This window comes from Muscardinus avellanarius (assembly GCF_963383645.1).
Source record: "Muscardinus avellanarius genome assembly, chromosome: 9".
Taxonomy (NCBI): Eukaryota; Metazoa; Chordata; class Mammalia; order Rodentia; family Gliridae; genus Muscardinus; species Muscardinus avellanarius.
In genome coordinates, this window is record NC_137795.1 from 33,455,406 (window position 1) to 33,480,253 (window position 24,848).

The window sequence follows — 24,848 nt, forward strand, 5'->3', positions numbered from 1 at the left end:
ATTTGGATAAGTTTTGTCTGCATCTCCAGTATCTTGGTATCCGCCATGGCCTTCTTGACCACTCTGATATTTTTCTTTTCTTTTCTTTTTTCTTTTCCTTTTCCTTTTTTTTTTTTTTTTTTTTTTTTTAATAGAAGACAGTATGTGTGGTTTGAGGAGGTTGCGGGATCCGGCACTCAGTAGCACGGCGGCCGAGGCCCCGGTTCTTGGTGGTGGAGGGTTCCTGCGTGCCCTGCCTGACTCCTGCCCAGGGCCCATGGCCTACGGCCTTGCAACCCACCCCAGTTTCTCTAGGGGTCCAGCATGCTCCGCACTACTCCGCCTGGGGCCCAGAGTCCTGCGACCCGGATCCCAGCTCTTCTGGGGGTCCGGTGTGCCCCACCAGACCCCCGCATGGGGCCCAGGGCCTTGCAACCCGGGTCCAGGTTTCTCCAGGGGTCCTCTGTGTTGCGTACGACTATGCCTCGGGCCCAGAGTCCTGTGACCTGTGCCCCAGCTCCTCCGGATGTCCGGAGTGCCCTGCCTGACCCCCGCCCGGGACCCAGGGCCTTGCGACGGGGCCCTGGTTTCTCCAGGAGTCCGGTGTGCTCGCACGACTCCACCCGGGGCCCAGAGTTCTCACTAGGTTTTATATAGGAATTTTTGAGTCATATGGTTAGCCCTTAATGAATCAGACCTTTTTCCTTTTTATGAGGCAAATGAGGAAAACAAAGTAGTTTTGTAAGACAGATTAGCTAATTGCATTAATTAATAAGTTCAAAATTCTTTCCCATTTATTTTTTCTCATTTTGAAAGAAATTTTCTTACATTTATTTACAGAATACATTTATAAATTTGAACACATGTGGCCAGAGACATAATTTGAAGGAGATAAATTTTTATATATATATATATGTGTGTGTGTGTGTGTGTATATACGTGCATTTGTGTGTATAGTGGCTCGAGATAAACTTGAAAGAAGCAATTATCTGTAATTTTGGACTGTAAATTATTCTAAGAGATTTCTAAAAATTACTCGCACCTCCATTAGTGTCTGTTGGAAAAATTAATTCATCAGCGGGAGTAGTTGTTAGAGACTTGGACAACTTAGAAAAGTAAACTTACTTAAAATATTTCTTTAGCCTGGCGTGGTGGCACACGCTTGTAATCCCCATGCTTGGGAGGCAGAGACAGGAGGATCGCGCAGGTTCGAAGCCAGTCATGCATGCTGGCTTAGTAGACCCTGTTTCCAATAAAAATGTAAAAATAGGTCTGGGAGTATAGCCCGGAGGTAGAAGGGCATCCAGGATCCCCAGTACCACCAAAAAAAAAAAAAAGAAAATATTTTTTTCTTTAAATGAAAATAAAGATTACCTTTTATGAGCGTATACTAGAAAATGATTCAGATACATTAGAATTCTGACAAAAGGAATGTCAGTCTTTTATTTATAATAGTATCATTTTATTAAGCTTATTGTTATTGAGCATCTCCAATATTCTCAAGAAATGATATTCCACAAATTTAGCGATAACAGGCATTGAGGAATGGTGGTTAATAAGAGGTAAAACAGTGTATTAATAGAATCAGTTCTGAATCCTTATTTTCACTCATTTAACAAATGACTATGACCTTGAGAAGATACAGGTTAGTCATTAATTGACCAATTCTACTCATATATGGAGGATTCATAGATGGCAGTAGTCTGTTAGAAAAACATAAGATATAGAATAACATGGAAAATTTTAAGTGATAAATGCTGTAAATACAGGGAAATGTGTATTATAACCAGCTGAGATAGTTAGGATTTATTAATAGGATAATTGATATTTCAGTCAGACCTTAAAGAAAAGACAAAAGTTTAGCAGTTTGGAGCACAACCAGCTGGAAAAAAGGGAAGGTATATTATAGAGAATGGTAAGTAGCAATGAGTATTATGATATATATCACTTTCTTATTGGGAATATATTTAAACATAGAAAATTTTTTTTTTTTAAATTTTATTTTATTGGTGCACTGTATTCATACATCATAGTGGGATACAAACTTTTGTAGACATACATGCACACATCGCCCAGTCAGCCCCCACCCGATCCCCACCCCATTCTCTCCCCATCCCTCCCTCCCATGCTTGGCTTAGTGGTTGACATCTAGTATTATAGCAATTTATCCAAAATTAAAAATGATAATCTCACATAACAGTTTCATTTGTCTGATACCAAGCTTTTGATGACTTAAAGATAACATTTCAATATTTCTTTTTGCTTTCTTTCTTACCAGAGAATATTTTTTTCTTTTTTTTAGGTGAAACTATCATATATTTATTTTTCAGAAAAAAATCTATCCTGATATGGAATATGGACTCTAGATACCCAAAACAATCTCGAAGCAAAAACAAAGCTAGAAGATGTATATTTTCTGATTTCAAACCATATAAAGCTACAATAATTGAAACAGTGTAGTACTGTTCTAAAGGCAGATATATAGACCATTGGAGTTAAATACCAGCCTAGAGCTAACTTCTTCCCTATATTGTCAAGTTATTTTTGACAAGGTTTCCACGAAGATTTGGTGGTGGAAATAATAATCTTTTAACTAAATATTATTGAAAAATAATAATTACATGGAAAAGAATAAAATTGGACCCTTACCTAATCCCACATACAAGTATTAACTCAAACTAGATAAAAGACCTAAATATAAATCTTAAGACTATAAACTTTTAGGAGAAAATCTGGGTCATAAAACCTCACAACATTGAAATTGGCAGTGATTTCTTGGATATGATTTCAATGGCACAGGCAACAGAAGAGTATACAAACTCCCTAAAAAATAAAAAGATATTGTATATCCAAAGACAATGTAAACAGAGTTAAAAGTTACTAATAGAATTGGATAAAATATTTCCAAATGCTATATCTGAAGGTATATTAATATTCCAACTAGAAATCCTAAAAATTAACAACAATAAAGGCAAACAATACAATTTAGAGATAGGTAAAAGACTAACATAAATAATGAATCTCCACAGATAACCAATCTTAGTTGTCTGTTGGATGGAAACTCTTGTTTCTCTGGTTCTGGTGAGTGTTACCTATTTCTTCTTTGTAGTTAATCTCTTTGAGTATTTTCTCTAGCGCTGGTTTTGAAGACATAAATTCCTTCAGTTTCTGTTTGTCATGGAAGCTTCTTATTTCTCCATCTAATTTGATAGAAAGTTTTGCTGGATAGGAAATTTTTGGCTGGAAGTTGTTTTCTTTCAGAGTTTGGAATATGTTACTCCAAGCCCTTCTGGCTCTCATGACTTGGTTTGGGAAGTCTGGAGTGATTCTAATGGGTTTGCCTCTGAATGTCACTTGGCCCTTTGTTTTTGTTGCCTTTAAGATTCTCTGCTTGGCTTCCACATTGGTCATTTTGACAATTATATGGCGTGGGGATCCTCTTCTCGGATCCTGTCTAAAGGGAGTTCTATAAGTTTCCTGGATCTGTGTATCAACCTCTTGCTCTATATTTGGAAAATTTTCTGCTATTACTTCCTTGAAGAGATTGTTGATCCCTTTGGTATCACTTTCTTTTCCCTCCTCTATTCCAATTATTCTTAGGTTAGCTCTCTTAAGATGGGCCCATATTTCTTCAATGTCAGATTCCTGCTGTTGGATATCTTTTTCTAGATTAGAAACTATGCATTCATTTTTGGATTGCTCATCTTCTAAGAGCGAGATTCTGTTCTCCATGTGGTCTAATCGGTTGTTTGTGCTTTGAATTGAGGCCTTTACTTCATTAATTGCATCCTTTATCTCTTTTTGGCTCTCTCTGAGTTCTTTTCGAAGCACCTCTATTATTTCTACAGTTATTTTCCTGATTTGATCTTCTAGAAATCTCTGATTTTCTGTTTTATCAGGTTCTGATGTTGTGGGGTTGTGCACATTCATTACTTCAGTGTTATTCCTCTTTCCCATGATTTCGGAGGTTTGTGCCTTCTCTGGGTTCTTCCTTTGGGTCACTATGGCTTCACTTAAGGTGCTCTGGATCTCGAGTCTGTATTATCTCAGACCCTACTACTCCTTTACTGGGTTGTATCACAGAGTCTCCGACCCAGGGAGTCGATAGAGGCTGCTTTAAACTATGGGGGGTGCCAGGTTGCACGCTCTCCTATGGTGTGATATCTCTGCCACCACCACTCCCTCACTGGGTCAAGTCCCAGGAGGCACAATACTGGGATTTCTCCTCTGTGGCCCGCAATTTGACTCACTGTTCTTGAGTACGTAGATGTAGCTGTACTGGACTCGGTGAATTCACTGCTGCTGCCGCCGCCGGTGGCAATATGGCACCTCTGCCACGCCCTCGGCCATGAGGCTGGCGTATTTTTTCTTCTCTGGTTTTGATTTCCACTCTGAATCCCTGCAGCGTGTGCTGAGCTCAGCCACTGGGAGCTTTAAATGCTGTCTGCGCCAAAAGATCCCGCCTGGCTGTTCCGCATCAGCTCACCTCGGCTTGCTGTAGCCGTCCGCTGAGTTCGCCGCTGCCGCCGGCAGTATGGCGCTGCTGCCGCGTCCTCGGGCGCGTGTGTCTCCTCTGTGGCCCTGAGCTCTGTTCTCAGTCTGCTTTCTCTCTGGAGCCTGGTGGGTTTTTTTGTTTTTCTGGTGATGGTGTTTTCTGGCTATGAAAGGTGCTCTTTTTGTGGTAACGGAGATTGGTTGTTAGCGGGACTCTTAAGCCCCGCTTTTCTCGGTCGCCATCTATACTTACATCTCTAAACATAGAAAATTATGCAAATAACACAATAAACTTTTATATTCCAGCCACCCAGATTTAACTAACATTGATATTTTACTGTAGATGCTTGGTTAAATAAAGATGTGTCTAAAAGTGGTATCTTTTTTTTTTCTTCTTTTTTCTTAACATTTTTAATATAGATGAATTCATAAACACCTTTTTCTCATGGTTTGCTTTTTAAAAATTGCTATTAATACGCTAGAACTTTTCTTTTACTTTTTTTATTCAATTTTAGTTGTTAATTTGGAGATGTGTCTAAAGTTAATATAGGTGGCTTTGTTTCATTTACTTTAACTGTGATACAGTAAATCACTGTTTTAATATTGCATTGAGTTGGGGGTGGTGGCTCACACTTGTAATCCCCACACTTGGGAGGCTGAGACAGGAGGATCACACATATTTGAAGCCACCCTCAGCTACTTAGTGAGTCTCTCAGCAACTTAGTGAGACCCTGTTTCCAAATAAAATGTAAAATAGGTCTGGGAGTATAGCCAGGAGGTAGAAAGACCCTGGGCTCCACCCCAGTTACCAAACACACACACAAAAAGATTGTATTGATCATGTTTTACTTTGTTTTATATCATGGCTATGATATTTAAGAGTATTGTGTTAGAAATTTTTATGATTCTGTTGATTTGAGAAGTATACATTAAATGCATTTTTCTTAAACATATTTTTTAGGAAATCCTTGCACGAGGAATTCTTCTTCCATTAATAAATCAACTCAGTGATCCTGATTATATTAATCAATATGTCATATGGATGGTAAGTACCTTTTAAAATTGCTGCATTTTGAAATAACTTTTTAAGTGTGAAAATATTGCTTGGAGATCAGGATGATTAAACAGTAATTTATTAAATTAAGCAAAATGTTTCTTAAATAATCTCTATATTTCCAATAGTTTTGTTTGACCAAATTCTGTCAACAAATTTGTTGTGATCAAGTTCTCTAAGAAATTTATTACCTTCTTTGGTATTATGGTACTAATATTTTTTTATTTAAAAATAAGATTTTTCGTTATGTATACAGATGGTGAGTATTTTTAACAGCTACTACAGGTTGAGTATTCCTTATCTAAAATGCTTGCAGCTCAGAAATATGTCACAGTCTAGATTAATTAATTCCTTATCTATAATGAGATATTCCTTGCCCTGGACCCCAAGTCTATACATGAAAATCTTGTTTCTTATATACCTTATAAACATAGCTTGAAGATAATTTTATGCAGTATTTTTAGCGTGCCTGTGTTTTGACTGAAGTCAAACATGGAATTTTCTTCTTGTGGCATGTAAATGCTATAGAACTCTTATATTTTGGATTTTAGGATAGGGATACACAACCTTTATTGGTTTTAAGTACAATTGAAGATCTCAAGTACTTAGATAGCATGTACTTCAAATTTTATACATATAATGTGAGGAGATTATAGATGATAAAACACTAAAATGGTAATCATTAGCCGGGCGTGGTGGTGCACGCTTACAATCCTCGAGCTTGGGAGGCAGAGACAGGAGGATTGCGCAGGTTCGAAACCAGCCTAACTGGCTTAAGAGACCCTGTTTCCAATAAAAATATAAAATAGGGCTGGGAGTATAGCCCAGAGAAGGGTTTTCAGGAACCCCAGCACTACCAAAAAAAAAAAAGGATCAATTTTAGATCTTTTTCCCTAAGTTGCTTTATATGTCTATGAACAGAAAACTCATTTGACAGACATACCAAAGAGTCCTGTTTTTTATTTTTTTAATTTTCAGATAATACATGTTTGTTTTTTTCTTCTTCAGTTAACTCATGGTCAAGAACAGTTGAAAATGGGCTATTTGCTGGGACTACTTTGATTTTTTATATATATATACACACTTTTTAAAACTTTTTTCCTTGACAACTATGAACATTTATTTGGTGTCATATTTACTTTAGTTATTAAATCCTGAGGAATCCCTATAAAATAGATGTACTGTAGGAAATACACTAAATCATTTCTAATTAGCACAGTACTTATTTTTTTTTTTATCAACAGGGGCATGGAACCTCCAAGCTACACCCTCAACCCTAATTTTTAGTCTCTTTTTTATTATTTTTGAAACTGGGTCTCACCGAGTTGCAAAAGACCTTCCTTTAGTTGAGGCTGTCTGTGAACTGTGAACCTCCGGTTTCAGCCTCCGTCATGCTGGGGTTACAAGCATGTGCACAAGGCCAGCTTTTTCTTTTTTATTTTATTTTATTTTTTTATGTGTGTGTGGTACTGGGGATGAAACCCAGGGGCCTTCTACCTTTAGGTTACACTCTCAGACCTATTTTATATTTTATTTGGAAACAGGGTCTCACTAAATTGCTGAGCCTCACTAAGTACCTGAGGCTGGCTTTGAACTTGGGCAATCCTCCTGTGTCAGCCTCCCAAGTGCTGGAATTACAAGTGTGCGCCACCACGGCTGGCCACGCCCAGCTTTTTATCAACATATTTTAAAGTCTTAAATTTCTATACAGCTTAAACTTGGCTAGCTAACATCATGATAAACAGTAAGGTTTATTCCAAAACCTTATTGTAGGACACATAATAACATTTTAATTTCTTTATTTTCTTACAGATTTTGATATATACTTTGTAGATCTCTAGTTCATTTTCTTGAATCTGGAGTTTTTTTCTTACTCGTCTTCTTTTAACTCCATCTATAGTTCCTAGGAAAGAATCATTTGATTGTTTTTCGATTTCTTTAGGAATTACAAAACTTGCCATTGCTTTGTCATTGTTGTCGCCACATTTGTCTACTCCAACTGTCTATGGAAACCTGCAGGCAAAATCTGTGTTACTAATTTTCTATTCCTAGCATCTTTTCTGGAGTTGATTGAAATTGATTCTTCTTTTCATTTGTTTACTATCAGTACTATTGGCACCACCAAAAGTTTTTTTAAAATATGCATATCTGCCTAGTTTGAAATTTTTAAAATCACATATTCTTTGGTATTCTATACCTAAAAATTTATTGTAAGGTGATAAGTCTGTAACAAATCATTTAAAGCCATCTAGAGATACATCGTATGTAGTTCTTTTCTCAGCCTCCCAAGTACTGAGATTACTAGTGTGTGCCATCACACTCAGCAAAAGAGAAGAACTTAGAAGAGTTTTCTGGGTGTGCTCATATATATATGTAATCCTAGCTAATGGGGATGCTGAAGGAGGAGGATCACAAGTACAAGGCCAATCTGGGCAATTTAGATGCTCCCAAAATAAATAAGGGCTGGAAATACAGATCAGTGTCATAATGTTCCTGGGTTCAATTCTTGTTAGCAGGGCAGGAGGGAGTATATATAATACACACACACACACACACACACACACACACACACACACACACACACACAGAGAGAGAGAGAGAGAGATGGATGTATGTATTACATACATAGGGGTATGTAATCAACAAGGGATCTTTAGCCTACATTGTTGTCTCATTTACAGTCTTGTTATTTGTTTGGAAAAACTTCAGGTGTACATATAAAAATAAATGGGAACTCAGTTCTTTTATTTACTCAGCTATGATATTAGTGAGATCTATTTATATAGCTTATTTTTTACTTGAAAGGAAAAACTTATAATAGTGCCAACATATCTCTTCTCTGTATAAAGGAATAGTGTTGCCCAGCAATAGTTGGGCATGATTTTTAAGGTGTGTGTGTGTGTGTGTGTGTGTGTGTATTTTGTGTGTATATGGTACATGGGATTGAACCTAGCAAAATTTTACCTCCAACCTACACCTGTAGCCCCTTTTCCTTTTTCCTTTTTTTTTTTTTTTTTTTTTTTTTTGGCAGTACTGGGGATGGAACCCAAGAACATTGTACCTCCAAGCTACACCCCCAGCCCTATTTTTTAGTCTATTTTTGAAACAGGCTCTCACTGAGTTGATAGGGGCCTTGCTAAGTAGATGAGGCTATTGGTGAACCGCAATCCTCCAGTCTCAGCCTCCTGAATGCTTGGAATTACAAGTGTGCACCACCATGCCCAGCTTACATTTTGGTTTGAAACAGATTCTCAAACAAATAGTCCTGTCTCTGATTGGAATAAGATTTTACTGAATTTTCTAAATATTGTTATCTTTACCTAGAGTAGGTAAAGGAAAAGATATTTACTTGTTTATTAAATGCACTTATTTATTTATTATTTTTATTGTTGCATTGAATTCATACAACTTAATGGGATAAAAAATTTGTGTAGATATACATGCACATATCACCCCATTAAATCCTACGCCCTCCCCATCCCATTTCCTACCCTTCCCTCACTCCCATGCTTGGCTTAATGGTTGACATCGATATGTTTTTTTATGTACATCATGTATTTTAGAGAGTTTCCTTCTTCCCCTCTCCCATCCCCTCCATTAGGTTGCCTTGTTTGCTCCTCTATAGGATCTCCTTTTTCATCTGGAGGTCCTCTTATGACCCATTTCACCTTAGCTTTCACATATTAGGGAAAGCATCTGTTTTCATACTTTTTCTGACTGACTAAACTCACTTAGCATAATGTCCTCCAGTTCCTTCCATTTCTTTGAAAATTATATAATTTTGTTTTTTTTATGGCTGAGTAAAATTCCATTGTGTACATATCTCATAGTTTTGTAATCCATTCATCTGTTGATGGACATCTTGGCTAGTTCCATAGTTTGCCTATGGTGAATTGTGCAGCTATGAACATAGATAGCATTAGTTTGGTAGTTTGGTTTCCTTTCTTTTGGATAGATACCCAGAAGTGGTATTGCTGGGTTAAATGGTAAATTAGTTTCCATTCTTCTGAGAATCCTCCATACTGTTTTCTAAAGTGGTTGCAGTAATTTGCAATCCCACCAACAATGTTTTAGGGTTCCCGATTCTCCACATCCTCGCCAGCATCTATTGTTGTTTGTGTTTTGAATGATTGCCATTCTAGGTGTAGTTAGGTGAAATCTCAGGGTAGTTTTGATTTACATCTCTCTGATTGCCAATGGTGTTGAACATTTTGCATGCATTTATTGGCCATTTGAATTTCTTCTTTCGTGAAGTGTCTATTTAGTTCACTTGCCTATTTTTTATTCAATTATTTGTTTTTTAGTGTTGAGTTTCTTAAGCTCTTTGTGTATTCTAGATATTAGTCCTCTGAGGCATAGGTAGCAAAAATCTTCTCCCATTCTGTTGGCTCTCAGTTGATGATCCTGACAGTTTCCTTTGCTGAACAGAAGCTCTTCAGTTTCATGCAGTCCCACATATTAATTCACCTTTTAGTTTGTTGTGCCCTTGGGCTCTTGTTGAGAAAGTGTTTTTAAGTGCCTATGTGTTGCAGTGTTGGACCTATGCCCTCTTCAAAGAGCCTCAAAGTCTCTGGTCTAATTTCCAAGTCTTTGATCCATCTTGAATTGACTCTTGTGCAGGGTGAGAAAGTGGGATTAATTTCCATTTTAAATGCATTTTTTATAAAATTCAGGTCTCTAGTGTTCTTTAATTTTATTCTTGAAATTTTTTTTATTTTTATTAATACAACAAAATTTCTATAAATTCAAATAAATGGTTCTTCTGTAGATGAATTAATTTTGATAAATATATATACTCATGTGAGTACCATACTAATCAAGAAACAAAGCCTTCCCATTAGACCAGAAAGTTTTCTTTTTTTTTTTTCCCTATTTTCAGCAAATTCATCTTATTCTCTCAAAGCAACTCTTCTCCTGTTCTCCATTACCATAAATTTAGTAATACTCATTCATGAACTTAAGATAAGTGAAGTCATGCTGTAAATGCTGTATCTACTCTTTTGTGTCTGGTTTCTTTTGTTTAACATATTGATTTTGGACATTTCCGTGTGTTTTTAATTTAAGTGCTGAGAGTATTCTCTTTAATAATCTGCTTCAATTTTTTACCTTGTCTTTTATAGATGTACATTTGAAGTTCCTTTTTTTAAGCTATTGCAAAAGCAAAAACTTAACGGGATGCCATAAATATTTTTATACAAATCTTCAGCTTGACACCTGGGTACTACAATTTCTTAATTGGTTTTGGAATTTCTCAGAAATATTTTTTAGACCATAGGTTTTTGCTAAGTTGGTATACTGAGAGGAATTCCTCCTCCCCAAATCTAAAAAAAACTTAATGCTAGAGAACTGTAGTTGGCAAATCATTAAACAAAAGCTGAAAAATTAATCACTGCTAGATTTGCCATAAAGCATTTACTGAAGGGATTCCCATCAAGTTGAAACAAAAGGATGATAGATAGCAGAATGAAAACAAAAGAACATATAAAACTTTTGAAAAGTAAATATAGAAATACTTAATCTTGTAGTACTGTAATGGTAGTACAAAATTGCTTTAGTCCTGACACAGAATTGAAAAGATGAAAATATAATATGGAACCATAACTATCAAACTATATTGATGGATGGAAAATATGAAAAGATCTCATTTGTGACATCAGTTATATAAAACGTCATGTAAAATGAGTTGGCTCCTGCATATGACTGAAGTTGGTACGAGTTTAAAATAGATTGCTACAGATTATCCGGGAAGATGGAGGCAGCCGCAGTCACATAAGCGGCCAATATATGTTGCATTGGCAACAATAGCTGGAAGCAGCCAAATAGGACAGGTATTCCTCTGAGAAACCCCGGACATCAGATTTTGGATTAATATCTGATTGGGACAATATATACAGACATTTATAGCCATGACTTCCTAAGTAAAATATAAGAAAGAAAAGACGAACCAACATGGCGGGGGCAGTGGTGGCCAGTATTAGGGAGAGGTAGATAAAACCATTCCAACCCACCTTGAACTGTTGGAGAAATCTCCCAAAAAAATACTGCTCCTGCCCCACAGGCTCAGGAATTCTAGACAACCTACTATGTAAGAAAAATGCCCAGGAGGAAAGTGAAGATGGCGGCAGCGGCTAGTATCAGGGAGAGGCAGGTAAATTCATTCTAATCCACCCTAAACTTTTGGGGAAGTCTTCCTGAAAGTCGACTGCACTTGCCCCACATGCTCAGAAACTCTGGACAACAAACTATGTAAGAAAAATGTTCAGGGAGTGTCAGATGGAGCCCTGCATAGTCGGGTTGGCTGGTGCCGCGCGTTCCAGGAGCCAAGTGCACTCCTGGCTGCCGCGCTCCTCTGTGCAATGCTGTGGCTGGGTGCGCTCAGAGCAGCAGAACCCGTTCTCCATGGTGAAGCTGTGGGCCTCCACTCTTGATGGGGAGATAAAACACATTGCTACTAAGTATTTGGGCTCCCAACGCCTGCAAAAGACATGTGCTGTTTTCTTTTAATAAAAAATATTGAAGAGGGAGGAAGATGGCGGCGGCTACAGTTGCAGCTACAGCGGTGACCACAACCACGGTGGTGATGGTTAGTAGCAGCCAAATAGGATATGCATCCCCCTGAGAAACCCTTGACAATGGTTTTTGATTTAATAGCTGAATGGAACAACACACAGAAACATTTCCAGTCATCACTTTCTATCTGAAATATAGGAGCAAGAGTGGAAAATAGCAGAATTAGAGGCAAGACTGCAGCATGACACCCACCACTGCAAGAAAAGTGATTTTTGGAGGAATATCCCAGAAGAGATTAGAAAGCAGACTGCTCCTGCTGCCCATGTACAGGAATACTTAACAACAACATACTCTAGGAGAGACCAAGAAGGCTGTGGTGGCGGCCAATATTCGGGAGAGGCAGACAGATCCAACCAAATCCACCCTGAATTTTTGAAGAAATTCCCCCAAAAGTAGACTGCTCTTGCCGCACACGTGCAGGAATTCTGGACAACATATTATGTAAGAAAAAGTTTTGCGGAGATGAACCAAAATGGCAGTAGCAGCAGTGGCCAGTATTCGGGAGAAGCAGACAGATCCAATCCACCTTAATTTTTAAAATTATCTCCCCAAAAGTAGACTGCTCTTGCCACACATGTGCAGGAATTCTGGACAACATACTATGTAAGAAAAATGTCCGGGGCAAGTCAGAGGGAGCCCTACCTGTATTGCTGGGCTGATTCGCTCCACTGGAGGTCTTGGGAGACCTCAGCTCATGGCCACTGTGCCCCTCTGCGCTGCAGTGGAGGTTAGGGTATGCTTGGAGCAGCGGATCCTGCTCTCCATGGTGAGGTTGTGAGCCCCCACTTTCAGTGGAGAGATAAAATCCATTGCTGCTAGGGAATTGGGCTCTCAGCTTCTGCAATGACACGTGCTGTTTCTTCCTACATATATGTGTGTGTGTGTGTGTGTGTGTGTGTGTGTGTGTGTGTGTGTGTATGTGTATAGTGTATATATGTATATATGTATATGTATGTGTATGTACGTATGTGTGTGTGTATATATATATATGCCGGGCGTGGTGGCGCACACTTGTAATCCCCGTGCTTGGGAGGCGGAGACAGGAGGATCGCACAGGTTCCAAGCCAGCCGCGCTGGCTTAAGAGACCCTGTTTCCAAATAAAAATATAAAAAAATAGGTCTGGGAGTATAGCCCAGAAGGGCTTCCAGGAGCTCCAATACCACCAAAATATATATATATATATATATGTGTGTGTATATGTGTGTGTGTGTGTGTATGGAGGAAAGTAAAAACCCCTGTAAATGTCATGCCCACAGTGACAGTAACCAGAGCCTGCCGCGGGGCGAGGCCAGGCCTGGACCCTGCTGTGCAAAGAGGCCAGGCCTGGAGCCAAAGGGCCAGGCCCAGAGCCTCTTGCGCGGCAGGCCTGAAACTGGGGCCTGCTTCACAGCAAAGCCCTTCTACCTCTGGGCTACACTTCCAGAGCTATTTTATATTTTTATTTGGAAACAGGGTCTCCTATGCCAGCAAGGCTGGCTTCGAACCTGTTCGATCCTCCTGTCTCTGGCTCCCAAGCGCGGGGATTATAAGCGTGCGCCACCATGCCCAGCCAGGCATAAGATATTTTATGTAAGCCCCATGGTAACCACAAAGAAAATACCTAGAGAAAATGCATACAAATATTTTTAGAATTAATGTGTTCCATTAAAGTTGTTTAAAGAAAGCAAAGAAAGGCAGCAAGAGAGCAAAAGAGGGACAAAATACCATCAAGAAATACAGAAAACAATGAGAAAATGTAATAGTATCTCTCTTCCCTATCAGTGATTATTTTAAGTGGAATGAGATAAAAATCCTTAGGAAAAGATTTAAAAAACATAGAACTCTACGTTTTCTACAGAAAACTCTTTAGGTATATACATAAATGAAGTTTCAAAAGTGGAAGAGTGGAATATTTCATGGAAATGATAAGAGAATGAGGTGGTGATACTTATATCAAACATTTTAACCTTAAAAAACTGCTGAATATTACATAAATGTAAACAGGTCAATTCTGCCATGAATATATAACAATAATAAATTATTGTGTGCCTAACACAGAGCGTCAAAATATATGAAGCAAACATTTACAGAATTGAAGGGAGAATAACGGCTAGCTCAGTTAAATAGGGTACTTTAATCCCCTACTTTCAGTAGGGAATACAACAGTCAGGCAGAAGGCAAGTTAGGAAAGAAGATATGAATAATATTGTAGCCATTTGGCCTTAACAGACATACAGAGCTCTCCACACTACAAAAGAAGAACACACATTCTTCTCTGGCGCACATGGAACATTCTACAAGATAGATTGCATCTTAAGCCATAAAATAATTTTACCAAATTCAAAAACATTGAAATCAAACAAGTATCTTTTCACACCACAACCTAATGAAATGAGAAATGAACAGGAAATGGAAAATTTATGTATGTGTGAATTTAAAAAACACACTCAAAAAACCCAGTAGGTCACACAGAAATTAGAAAATATTTTGATACAAATGAGTGAATAAACAGCTATAAGAATATAGGGTGGGGAGAACCTCATATTCTCTTCCTACATTCTCAAAGCATAGAATGCTTCTGTGATCACAGTTGTGGAGTTATTTCACCACTAATCAAGCAGTTTTTTCATGGTCATTAGCTGAATATTCTCTAATTCAATTTAATTCTGATAATATCTACCTGAAAATAGCATTGGATCCTACAGGTTGAGGGCTTCACCCTACAATATATTTTTCCCTTCAGATGCCCGTACTATGTATATAAGCTTTTGGAGCTTCTGACCAACTGCCTATAATTTGGGGTTCCCACTGGGCTCTTCCTTCTCTGATCAGTTATTTGGCTAGGACAGCTCATAGAATTCAGAGAAATAATTGTATTTACTCACTTTTTCAGAAAGGATATTACAAAGGATACAGATGTATAGCCAGATGGGAGAGATGCATGCCCTCCCTGGGCATGCAGCTTCCAGGAACCTGTGTGTGTTCATCTATTTGGACCTAGGTCCTTTGTATTTTTTTATGGTAGTGTGATTGATTAAATTACTAACAATTGGTTTATCAGCTCAAAGCCCTTCTCCCCTCCATAAAGGTATGTATGTTAGGGGAGGGGAGGCTAGGAGTGAGACTTAAAGTTGTAATACTAGAATCACAAGTTGATTCTCCTGGCAGCCATCCTCCATCCTGAGGCTATCCAAGGAATATTATTCTGAGATTTAAAGGATTTTCATAGCCATATGTCAAGAAACTTGGACAAAAGCCAAATATATATTTGACAATACAGCAGCATACTAAAACTTATCTAATTCAGCAAAAGCAGTTCTAAGAAATAGGTTTAGGTTTTAGTAAATGTCTGCATTTAGAAAGGAAAAAATTCCAATCAGCAACCTAACAATACATATCACGAAGCAGAAAATAACAAACTAATCCCAAAGTTGATAGGAGAATGAAAATAGTACAGATTAAAGCACAAATAAATTAGGTAGGAGAAAAGCAGATAGGAAAAAATAAATGAATCTAGGAGGTTTTTGAAAAGATCAACAAAATTGGCACTCTTCTATAAGTAAAATAAGAAAAAAAAATTTTAATCAGAAATGGAGGAGGAAGTACTACAAATAATACCACAAAAATAAAGATAAAAATCCTACTATGAAATAATTTAAACAATTATAGAAAACTCATATAGCTATGAACAATTATATGTCCCAAAATTAGATCAGATAGAAGAAATGGATAAATCTTTAGAAACATACAAACCACAAATCATTAAAAAATGAAAAGGTTTAACAGATCTATAAACAAGTAGGTGATGGAATCCGTAGTCCAAAACCTAACAATAAAACTAGCCTAGAAACAGTTGATTTCATAGACAATTCTACAAGACATATAAAGAATGAATGAATGCCAGCCCTCACATTCTTCAAAATAAACAGTACTTTCAGACTCAGTATCTTGATCACATAATCTGACAATGATACTGTATAGGAAAACTACAGACTAATATTCTAATGATTATTAATGCAGAACTCAGCAAACTGAATTCACCAACACATTGAGCCACCCAGTTTTATCCTTGGAATGTAAGGATATGTCAAAGTAGGAAAATTAGTCATTACAACATCACATTCATATGTCAATATAGTAAAATCAGTCATTACAACTTCACATTACCACATGATCATCCCAGGAGATGCAGGGAAAAAGAAAGTAGGAATAGAAGGAAATTACATCAGCACAAGAAGGGCCACATTTGAAAAGTGTACAGAAAATATATTTAATGGTAAAAACTAAAAACGTTTCCTCTAAGGTCATGGACAGGGCAAGGATTTCTACTTTTGCTATTTCTATTCAACACATTACTGGCATTTCTAGTCAGAGTAGTTAGAAAATATAAAGAAATAAAAGATATTCAAGAATGGAGTAGTAAATTGTTTCTGTAGATGAAGTGCTCTTGATATAGAAAATCATAAAGATGCCACAAATAACCTCTTAGGACTAATAATCAAATTTAGTAAAGTTGCAGCTAACAAAATTAGCACATAAATATCAGTTTCATTTCTCTATACTGACAACAAACAAGGACAACGTTAATTTTTAAGTAATAAACAAATGGAAAAGTATTTTAAAAAGAACAAAATACTTAAAAATTAAAAATGTATACACTGAAAATCACAAGACAGTTCCAAAATATAATAAATACACAAATAAGTGTAAACTTATCCCATATTTGTGTATTACAAGATGTAATGGTGTAGCAGAGTGAGGTGGCGCATGCTTGTGATCCCAGTACTTGGGAGGCTGAGACAGTAGGATCTCAAGTTTGTGGTCAGCCTCAGGAACTTGTGAGGCCCTCTGCAACTTAAACCCTATTCCAAAATAAAGAGTGAAATAGGGCTCAGGGTGGGTTGAATTCCCAATACCAAAAAAAAAAAAAAAAAATGTAATATTGTGAAGATTTTTATACTACCTAAGCAACCTCAAGATGCAGTGTAATTTTTATTTAAAAAATCCTTATTATTTTTTCTACAGAAGAAAAGCCATTTTCAAATCCACCTGGCAAATAGATTCTCAAAAGGTCATGAGTAGCTTAAGAAAACAATAACAAATGCTGGTGAAGATGTGTAGGAATAGTAACCCTTACTCATCTATGCAAACATAAAATGGTATAGCTGCTATTGAAAATAGATTGGAGGAGCAGAGCGTGGTAGTGCAAGCCTGAGATAGAAGAACTGCAGGTTGGAGCCCAGCCTCAGGAACTTAGTGAAACTCTGGTTCAAAATATAAAATAGGGCTGGGCGTGGTGGCGCACGCTTGTAATCCCCCGCACTTGGGAGGCAGAAACAGGAGGATTGCGCAGGTTCGAAGCCAGCCACGCTGGCTTAAGAGACCCTGTTTCCAAATAAACTATAAAAATAGGTCTGGGATTGTAGCCCGGAGGAAGAAGGGTTTCCAGAAACCCCAGTACTACAAAAAAATAAAATAATAATAATAATAATAATAATAATAATAATAATAATAATAATAAATAAAATAAAATAGGACTATATCTTGGAGATAGAATGTCTTTGGGTTCAATACTCAGTTACCTCCCCTCCACACACACAAAAAATCTCTTAACTGTGATTGTTAGTGTACTAAGGTCGTCGTTGTCGTCTTCTTCTTCCTCCTCTTCTTCTTCTTCTTCTTCTCCTTCTCCTCCTTCTCCTTCTCCTTTTTTTTTTTTTTTTTTAAATTTGGTACTGGGGATTGAACCCAAGGGGCCTTCTACCTCTGGGTTACACTCCCAGACCTACTTTATATTTTATTTGGAAACAGGGCTTCAAGCCAGGCATGGTGACACACACTTGTCATCCCAGTGCTTGGGAGGCTGAGACAGGAGGATCGCACAGGTTCAAAGCCAGCCTCAGCTACTTAGTGAGGCTCTCAGCAACTTAGTGAGACCCTGTTGCAGTGTGCCCCTTAAACTTATCATAGGCCTACAGGCAGTTCTTTACTACTTTACATAAAATGTGAAGATCCTTCACAAAAGGATCATTTTAATTAACTACCTGTTAATTAAAATAAACTACCTTTATGTATTTTCTATCAACATACATAGTTTATCCTGCAGTGCAACATTTTGCTTTTTTTGTATCTTGAACAGTTGTTTTAAACTAAGAAAAGAAATCTTGTATACTGACTCACATATATATATATGTAAATTTTCAGTGTTCTCCATTCTTTCCACTAGATTCATATAGCAATTTCTTGGCATTTTCCTTCATTCTGAAGAATTTCCTTTAGGATTCCATATATTTCCAGGTTTCTGTCAACAAATTATATGAACTTCTTTATCTGAAGATATCTTCATTTTAATGAAAGTTTGAAGGATATTTTCATTTGCCCTAGAGTACTTGTAAAAATTTTAAAAGTACTTTTAAATTTTCAGCAGTACTTTTAAAAATGTTTACTCACTGGCTTAAGAAACCCTGTTTCCAAATAAATAAAAAATATAAAATTGGGAGTGTAGACCAGAGGTAGAAGGACTTCCAGGAACCCCAGTACCACCAAAAAAAGTAGAAAAAGTTTACTTAAAAATGTTTCATTATCTACCATTGTTTCTAATGAAAATTCAATATCCTTTGTGTCATTGATCCCCTATATATAATATGTCTGTTTTATAAATCTGGACTTTTGCCCCTCAGTTCTTTGATGTTTTGTTGAGAGTGGGCAAAATCCTAATTGCAACCATTTTTTGCAGATTCTCCTGCTTCACTTAGTTTAAATTTTATTGGATCTCATAATGATTAGTCATTTATTAGGTGATATATCATAGCTCTGATTAAATCTAACATAACAACTTACTCCATTCCTCCTCTAAGCAGTTGAATGTGGCTGTAGAAAAAAAAAAATAAATCTACACTGATCTCATTTTAAATGCATGGGAACTAACCTCAAGTGTGCCCTTACTCTTACCTTGCAATTATTATAATATCCTATCTATTCTGTCTTCATTTTCCTGAATAGCTCTTCTATACTTTATCCCCTTTCATGATAACACATCTTTCCACACCCTCATTCTTAACTCATTATATTTCTTAATTACAACTTTACTGGAAAAAAATTGAGGTCATTTAAAGAGAAATTTCAGCCAGCATGATAGTGCATGCTTGTAATCCCCGTGCTTAGGAGGCGGAGACCGGAGGATCGCGCAGGTTCGAAGCCAGCCACTCTGGCTTAAGAGACCCTGTTTCCAAAAATAAAAAAAAGTATAAAATAGGTCTGGGAGTGTATCCCAGAGGTAGAAGAGTTTCCAGGAACCCCAGTACCACCAAAAACAAACAGATAGATAGAAATTTCATAATGTCCTATTATCACATCTGTTCATTATTTCCATCTATGTACATATATTCTACATTTTATCCTGTGATTTTAATGAATTATTCATGTAGCTAGCTAAAGCAAGTTCTTTATTTGTGCACTGTACCCCACTTTCTCTAGATAGGTACAGTTTATTGCTTTGTCAGTTTCTCGCTTTTTTTTAACATTAAAGTTTCACTCTATATGATCAATCACATAAGCATAACCTATACCACTATATCTCTTATTTTACAAAAACAAAAAGAAGACTGATTCTGCTTTTCACTCTAGCCTATACTGTTTCTCACCTTTTTGCAGTGAAATATCTTAGAGTTGCCTGTATTAACTGTCTATATTTTCTTTCTTGAACCCCTCCAATAAAAGAGGGCGATACGCATTGTTAAATTTAATGGAAGTTATTTGATTCATGGTTTTGTCTTGACCTCTATGAAACATTTGACAAAATTTAGCATATTTTTAATAACGCTTTAAATCTCAAATTTTTAGTTCTGTAAATATTTTAGTGAAATTGACACAGGTACATTAAAATAGTTTGGAAACCATAATTTGGAAATTACATATATTAATATTATGCTATAATTATAATTTTTATTTTATAATTATGTATTATATTCTGTGTTTTAAGTTTTTATAGGTGTTCCACATATGGGATGATAGGACAAAGTGGGTTAAAATACGTCTTTACTTGGCTTGTTAGGACACTACACTTTCTTGATTCTTGGCTTTCCTGAATCTTATTTTGCTCTTCAAGTGTGCTAGCTTACTGCCCTTGTTCTCTTTTTTTCAGTCTACATTCATTCTCTTGATGATTCCTATCCAGTTTGATGATTTTATATTCAGCTATATGTTAGTCACTTGGAAATGCATATTCCTGCCAATTTCTCCTTCCTAAACTTTGCCTTTCATATTAAAAAGCAAACAACTTGTCTATTTGGATGTTTAAAAGCCAAAACTGAAGTGCTGATACAAAGCATTTCTTAACACAAAACACTGAACAGAGCACACTTCTTAGCACACCCCCCACTACCCCGACACATCTAGGCATTGTTACCTTGTTCTACTTATATTATTAGCTGGTCTTCTGCTCTTGCCTCTACCTTCACTCTGTTTTTAGATAGCAGAACAGTAATTCTTTTTTTTTTTATGTCAAGAATGTTACTCCACTGCTTAAACCTTCTAGTAACTTTTAATTTATATCAAAATAAAAGCCATAACCTCACCTATAAGATTTTTTTTTCTCCATTACTGCCAGACCCTTCAGCCTTTTGATTTAGTTCCAGCCATCATGGTTTCTTTGCTGTTATCAAACTTTCTGAGCATGCTTCTGTACTTTTTAGCATGTTATATATTTTACTTATTTTGTTTTGTTTATAGCCTATGATCCATTAGAATGTAAGTGCCATGAATACAGAACTTTTTTTCTTCTTCCTGCTATAAGGACTGGTTATGTAACAGATGGTGCCTGGCACATAGTAAGGATGTGAAATACAATTTTTCTCTTGATAGATGATCCCCCTACCTATTTGTGTAAAACTTTTTTCAGATCCGTGATTCTAATTGCAACTATGAGGCCTTTATGAACATTATAAAATTGAGTGACAATATTGGAGAACTGGAAGCAGTCAGAGATAAGGCAGCAGAAGAATTACAGTATCTTAGGTCTTTAGATACAGCTGGTGATGGTAAGTGACTTATTTAAGTTAAAAAAAAGTTTTCTTTAAAGATAATCGTATCTCTAAATAAAGCTTTAATCTTCCTAAATGTCATTGTATGCTACTAGTTGTTTTTACTTTAAGTCTTCCTTATTATGTTAACATGTGCTTAGAATAAAAGCTTGATTTCCTGAATGTGAGACTGTGATTATTGCAATTATCCCTAAAGTACAGGTAATAGACATAGTTAAATTTTAATTAAGTAATTTCACTATATATTTTCAGATTATTTCTTCTACTGGGTAAAATTTGTTGAATTAATTGGTTATTTTTAAATTTTCAGTAAGTGCATGTTTAAAGTTGTTTCATAAGTATCATTACTACTTTCTAGCTCATAATCTATTTATTTTTAGATATCAACACCATCAAAAATCAAATAAATAGCTTATTATTTGTAAAGAAAGTATGTGATTCAAGAATACAGCGGCTACAGTCAGGCAAAGTAAGTATAAAGCACTTTTGAATTAATGTTTAGTTACAAATGCTTTCTAATTATTGAAATGCCTAGTAAATGGCAAAAGGTAGGATTTTAACCACCATGGCACTCTACAGCAGAGCTTTCACAAAGATTTTCTCATACACAATTGAGTGTATTTCTTCAAACAGATTTAAGAGATTAATGTATACTACTTGACCTCTCCCCAGTTCCCACAATGCTGCTGGGGTGGCCTCAGGTCTGTGCTGAGATCAGATGTGGGTCTGGGTTCCATGGGATGGGGTTTGTTAAAGTTGTCTAGAGTCGCCAGGCGTGGTGGTGCACGCTTGTAATCCCCGCGCTTGGGAGGCAGAGACAGGAGGATTGCACAAGGTCGAAGCCAGCCGCACTGGCTTAAGAGACCCTGTTTCCAAATAAAAAGTACAAAATAGGTCTGGGAGTATAGCCCGGAGGTAGAAGGGCTTCCAGAAACCCCAGTACCACCACCAAAAAAAAAAAAAAAAAAAAAAAAAAAGTAGTCAAGAGTAATGGCTGGCTACTTTAAGAAATACCCACTGAAATATAGCAGAAGATGAAAGGGTAAAACTAAGTATTGTTCTCAGAAACACTTGATGATCCAGGACAAAAATAACTACAACACATTCAAATAGTTTATATAGCAGAGATAGCATTTGCCAGGTTACTTAGGCTTTTATAAACAAATGATGTGATAGCCGGGCGTGGTGGCGCACGCTTGTAATCCCAGCATTTGGGAGGCTGAGACGGGAGGAACGCGGTTCGAGGACAGCCTCAGCTACTTAGGGAGGCCCTTTGCAACTCAGTGAGACCCTGTTTCAAAATAAAGAAAAAAAAATAGGGCAGGGGGTGTAGCTCGGAGGTCAAATGCCTCTGGGTTCCTTCCCCAGACCCTCAAAAAAAAAAAATGATATGATAGCCTGCACACAGCATATGCATATGAACTGTCAAAATATGGTGTGAAATTTGTCCTAACAAGTTATGCTGGAGGATATATGGGCCTGTTGCTGGCCCACAGACTTCTCCATAGGGCATGGTCAAGACTATGAAGGCCACATGGAGGTAACCAGAGATGAGTACAGTGTGGAAATCTTTGGATGAAGGGGTCTGGGGATAAATACAGTTTACAAAACATTGCTGGTCAAACTGGTACCTTCACCTGCAATTTGGGTGCATGCTACGCCAGAACTATAACTAACAAGAAAATTTGGGGGGCTGAAAGAAACTGTGGATGGAAGCTTGCCTATCACTCACAAATACAAAATGATTCTATTATTATAATTCTAAAAGCAAGCAGTTTAATGCATAAGTGCATTGGAAGCACATCATTGTCAGAACATTGCATATTATATACCTTAACTAGTGGAAGAAGATGAAGATACATAAAAGAAACAGTTCAGTACATAAAGAATAGCTTTATGGTTTCTAGACATGGTAGAAAAGTTGTGTAAGAAAATTCATTGCTGCTATATGGGAGAATTCAGTCAGAAGTACAAAAGAGAAGTTAAAAAGGACAGGTGAAACCATCCAAATGGGTAAGGATGCCCAAAAGAAAGATAGAGTAACTTAAAAGAAAGCAAACGTCCTCAGAGTTGAGGAACAAACTACTGAAAGCTAACCCAAACAAGTTTTCTACAATGAAGATCTTTCAGCTAAAGTCAATAAACTTGTTGATTGGAGTGGGAGTACCACTTAAAAAATGGAAAATAATTAAAGATTTTATTGCTTGAATAATTCATTTGCTTATTTAATATTACTTGAAATACAACAGTTACTGAATTTTGTGAATTGGTTACCATTTTAGGTGGACCAAATAAACAACTCTCTTCATGAAGCTAAATTGTACTTGCACAATCAGAAAATAAATAACAAGCAAATCAATATATCAGGTGGTGATATTTGCTATAAAAATAAGTAGTGTAGGATATAGAAAATGTCTTAAAGATAGGTGCTATGAAAGTGGTGGCATTTGAGCATAAGACAAAATTGAATAACAACAGAAGAGGTAGTCCTGTGTTTTTTCTTTTTGAAGAATCTTTTAGGCACAAGTAAAAACAAGTAGAAAAGACCTTGAGATAGAATCTTGGTGAGTGAGAGGAAGTCATTGTGAGTGAATAAAGGATTGTATGAGGAAGTTAGAGAATCTGGGTGTTAGATCATACATGGTTTTAGTGGTTATAATCAGATTTTTATTTTATTGAAATTAGTTGGAGATTTGTCATGGCAAGTGACATTTGATTTATGAGCTATTATTGTACTTTTTTCTGAAGAATAGACTATGGTTGGAAATAGTGGTGAGGGTGGAAACTGAGACTATAAGACTACTACTTAGACCTGATAAGAGATACTTGTAGAGGTTGTGAAAAGTGATTAGAGACTGGTAATAGTACTCAGAGGATTTGCTAATGGACTACATGTGGAGGAAGAAAGAAAAAAAAGTACTCATGGAAGATTCCAATTTTTTTTCTCTGTACAAATGAATGAATAGAGTTAGTTTTCACTGAAATATGAAGCTGAAGAGAAGGTAGTTTGGAAGAAAGTATCAAGTTCTGGATATTTTAATTTGAAATCCCTGTTAAACATTAGTTACACATGTTATTTGGTAATTTTGAGTCCAAGGGAAACTTTAATGATGGAAGTAAAGATTGTTGGGTCTCCAGAATTACCAAATTTATTAAATGTTAAGAGACTAGATGAGGTTATCTAACAGCATGATGGTTAAGTAACATCGCAGTTTTTTAGTCCTATGACATTTCATTTCATAGAGTTTAAGATGAAGTGAAGGATCCAGAAAGAAAGCAAAGAAAGAAGCCAGTAAGATTAAAGGAAACCTGGGAGTGGGATGTCCAAGAAGCCTAGTATAGAATGTATTTAAAGAAGAAAAGAAAAGTGTTATGGCAGATGTTGTTGATGTTGATTGATTGATTAGAGGCCTCTCGCGTGAACAAAAATGAAGTCATAATGATTCTTGGAAAAAATTATTACTAGAGTCCATCCATCAGCCTTTCTTATTTTAAGGATTTTAGCTAAAGTATTGTAAGAGTGATTAATCACAGGAGACAGCAAAGTAGTCATGGGTGAATCAGGGAAAAACATCAAGGTAGCCACATATGAATCAGGAAAGGAAAAGGTAAAATTCTGGGAAATAAGTTTTCAGGGTTTTTGCTTATCCATCTCATTTGGTCCTTGGAGATTTATCTGCATGCAAAAATCTCCACTTGGGTGGACCAAAACAGACTGACATGACCTCAA

The 24,848-nt window shown here is 36.7% G+C and overlaps 1 protein-coding gene across 6 annotated transcripts in view; it reads left to right on the top strand.

Annotated features, from left to right (window-relative positions):
- Window positions 1-24,848, top strand: part of SNX13 (sorting nexin 13) — a gene marked incomplete at both ends in the record, with an annotated part of 157,048 nt that overhangs the window by 82,311 nt on the left and 49,889 nt on the right. For all 6 annotated transcript variants that reach the window (XM_080701842.1, XM_080701845.1, XM_080701844.1 and 3 more), the window contains 3 exons: window positions 5,435-5,518; window positions 20,977-21,115; window positions 21,499-21,587. In XM_080701842.1, the coding sequence (XP_080557968.1) occupies window positions 5,435-5,518; window positions 20,977-21,115; window positions 21,499-21,587 (312 nt within the window). The remainder of the gene's footprint in view (window positions 1-5,434; window positions 5,519-20,976; window positions 21,116-21,498; window positions 21,588-24,848) is intronic.